General features: G+C 38.8%; 1 protein-coding gene across 1 annotated transcript; it reads right to left on the bottom strand.

Annotated features, from left to right (window-relative positions):
* Positions 1–1465: 1465 nt before the first annotated feature.
* LOC101628361 (HLA class II histocompatibility antigen, DR alpha chain-like) lies at positions 1466–2732 on the bottom strand (the record flags this gene model as incomplete). Its single annotated transcript, XM_004695825.1, has 3 exons — positions 1466–1612; positions 1888–2169; positions 2699–2732. Coding segments are annotated over 3 exons (463 nt in total), but the record flags the coding sequence as incomplete, so codon positions are not given.
* Between the last annotated feature and the right edge of the window lie 4 nt (positions 2733–2736).

Here is a 2736-nt window from a genome sequence, read left to right as displayed (position 1 = left end):
TATAAGCAGTCCCAAGGAATAAAAGAACAGAAATGGAGGTATCATGCTCCCTGACTTCAAACTACACTACAAATTGATAGTAACCAAGAAAGCATATTATTGGAATAAAAACAAACAATAGAACAATGGAACATAATTTGGATCCCAGAATAAACACATACAAATAACAAAGGGGCCAAGAACATCCAACGGAGAAAAGAAAGTCTATTTATTCTGTGATTGATGTTCAGAAAACTGGACAGCACTTGCAAAAGAATAAAACTAATATGCTACCTAACACCACACATACACAGTAATTCAAAACTACATTAATGAATTGGACATAAGCAATGAAGCTATAAAACTCATAGAAGTAAACATAAGTCATGTGTTTATTATATTCAGAAACATAAGTCGTGTGTTTATTATATTCAGAAAAATCACAAATCTATTAAAAAAAAAAAAACCAAAAAACTAAAGCCGTAAATATATAAATGATGTCACCATGGAACATTCAAAAGTTTCCATAGCAGAGAAGTGATCTTATGAGTCTATTTTAATGGTAATAATAACATAATAGGAAATTGAGGGAAAATATACACGATGGGGAATAGACAAGGCAATAAATATATGTTAGACTTCGGAGAGATCAGGAAGACATCACCAGTCTTAAAGGAGCTATAGGTCTGGAAAATGATGAAGAATTGCTCTTCACGGATGTGAAAAATTGCAGTATTGCTGGGTTGATAGAGTTCTGAAAGTAGAGTTTTCTTCACCTATCTTCTTTCTAGAAATCCAGTACCTATGGAGGACACACACATTCATCAAAGAGTTTACATTGAAAATATATTTTTTCAGATTCCTTTTTCTTCTCTGTTAATCCTCTGACTTTGGAAAAATCTCTTATTATTCATCAGGCCTCTAGTAAATACATCTGAACATGCACTACTATGCCTTGCTCTCCAAGTGAGCATGAATGAGAAAATGATGTTTTACCTTCTCTTAGAACTTCTGATGCCACTTTTCAGGTGAAGGATGCATAAACAGTGGTTGCCTCCAAGAGATTTCCATTTCATGTAGTAAATATATACTAACCCCCCAAAAATAGCCAAGTTCTGAGAACTTTTGAACTAAAGGTGTGCCTCAGGAAATGAAAGCCATCAAGTCTTCAAATCTTGAAGCTGACTTCCTTAGATCACTGACTCAGAATTCAAAAGTAAAACAATAGCTTTAGTTACTGGGGATAATTTCAAGACACAAGGTATGGTCTAGGTACACATTTATGGAAAGGGATGAAGGACCATAAAGCTTTGTGTTATCACATCATGCCAATGTCTGATTCTGTCCTAATGAAGATAAGTCAAAAGAATTGATTGTCCTCTTTTTCTCTTAAAAATATCATATGGCTTTGTTCCAACTCTGTTTCCTTTCCTGGGATGTGTCTTCCTTTGAGTACTTCCAGTCCATCTGAAGGTGCCTCACAGACATCCACAAAGTTCAGCAGCATTACCTCTGTGCACACCCTTGATTATGAGGATGGTTCCGACGATGATGCCCACCAGACCCACAAACAGGCCCAATGCACACACCACACTCTCTGTTGTCTCTGGGTGAGATGTTGGCAGATCAAATTCTGGTGAAAAATAAAACAGTAATCCATGTGTTGGAGAGTAGAACTTATATAGTGTACTTAGGTAAAAGAATAATTATCAATCAGTTAAAGAAGAGGGTGTCATAATGATGGATTAAGGGAGTTACAGATTAGAAAATGGGAGAAGCTGAGTAATGGGAAAAGATAAGGAATGAGTGTCTGTTATGAAACAGTCAGGGGACTCTGGACCCCAAAGGACCTGAGACATGCACTGCAGGAGGAAACCACAAAGTCAGTAGATTGAAGATGGGTCATACCCCAGTGCTTGAGAAGAGGTTCTTCCAAGCCCCAGTGATCCACCTTGCAGTCATAGAAATCCTCAGTAGAGGGGATGAAGGAGAGGTAGTGGAACTTGCGGAAAAGTTGGTCCTTCCTGGGCAGGAAGACTGTCTCTGACACTCCTGTGGTGACAGGTTTTCCATTCTGAAGCCATGTGACATTGATGACTGGTGGGGAGAACTTATCGATGAAACAGATGAGGATGTTGGGTTCGCCTAGTTCCACAGGTTTTTCTGAGATTACGGTCACCTTTGGTGGTACTGAGAGACAGACATGTGACAGGAATTAGCCTTCCCTGTTTGGGCTCACCTCTCTCCCTCCTACTAAATCTGATGAAAAGCAGTTGATAGTATGTCTTGAGAATCTATGTCACAGTCTCAGATACCTCTGTCTAATACCTGCCACACACCCTCACTTCCCACAGACAGGTATCATATAAAGGTGTGAGATGTCCAAGAACCTAATTCCTAGATGTTCCCTAGAATATATTCAATATTATGACTTTGAGTGACTGGTTAGCATAGATATGAGTACATCAGGAAGAGAACAGGCACACGAAGTTCTTTTGACCTGTGGCATGAAAATTTTGGGCTGCCTTTGGCAAAATTAATTCCCTGTGAAGGAAAGCCAAACACAGTCTTTAATAAGGAAGTGAAGCACTATTTAAAGCTACAATGCCATGCCCAGGAGTGCATGAAATTGAAAGTTGGTCACAATAATATAGCACAGAGTTACAGCATCTATTTAAAGCTACAATTCTATGCCTGTGAGTGCAGCAGAGAGAGGTACCATTGGTGTTCCGGGTATAGTTGCTGCGCTTCATCAGT

Source organism: Condylura cristata, unplaced genomic scaffold (assembly GCF_000260355.1).
Source record: "Condylura cristata isolate star-nosed mole 26May11 unplaced genomic scaffold, ConCri1.0 scaffold00908, whole genome shotgun sequence".
NCBI lineage: Eukaryota > Metazoa > Chordata > Mammalia > Eulipotyphla > Talpidae > Condylura > Condylura cristata.
This window is presented reverse-complemented; position numbering and strand designations above follow the sequence as displayed.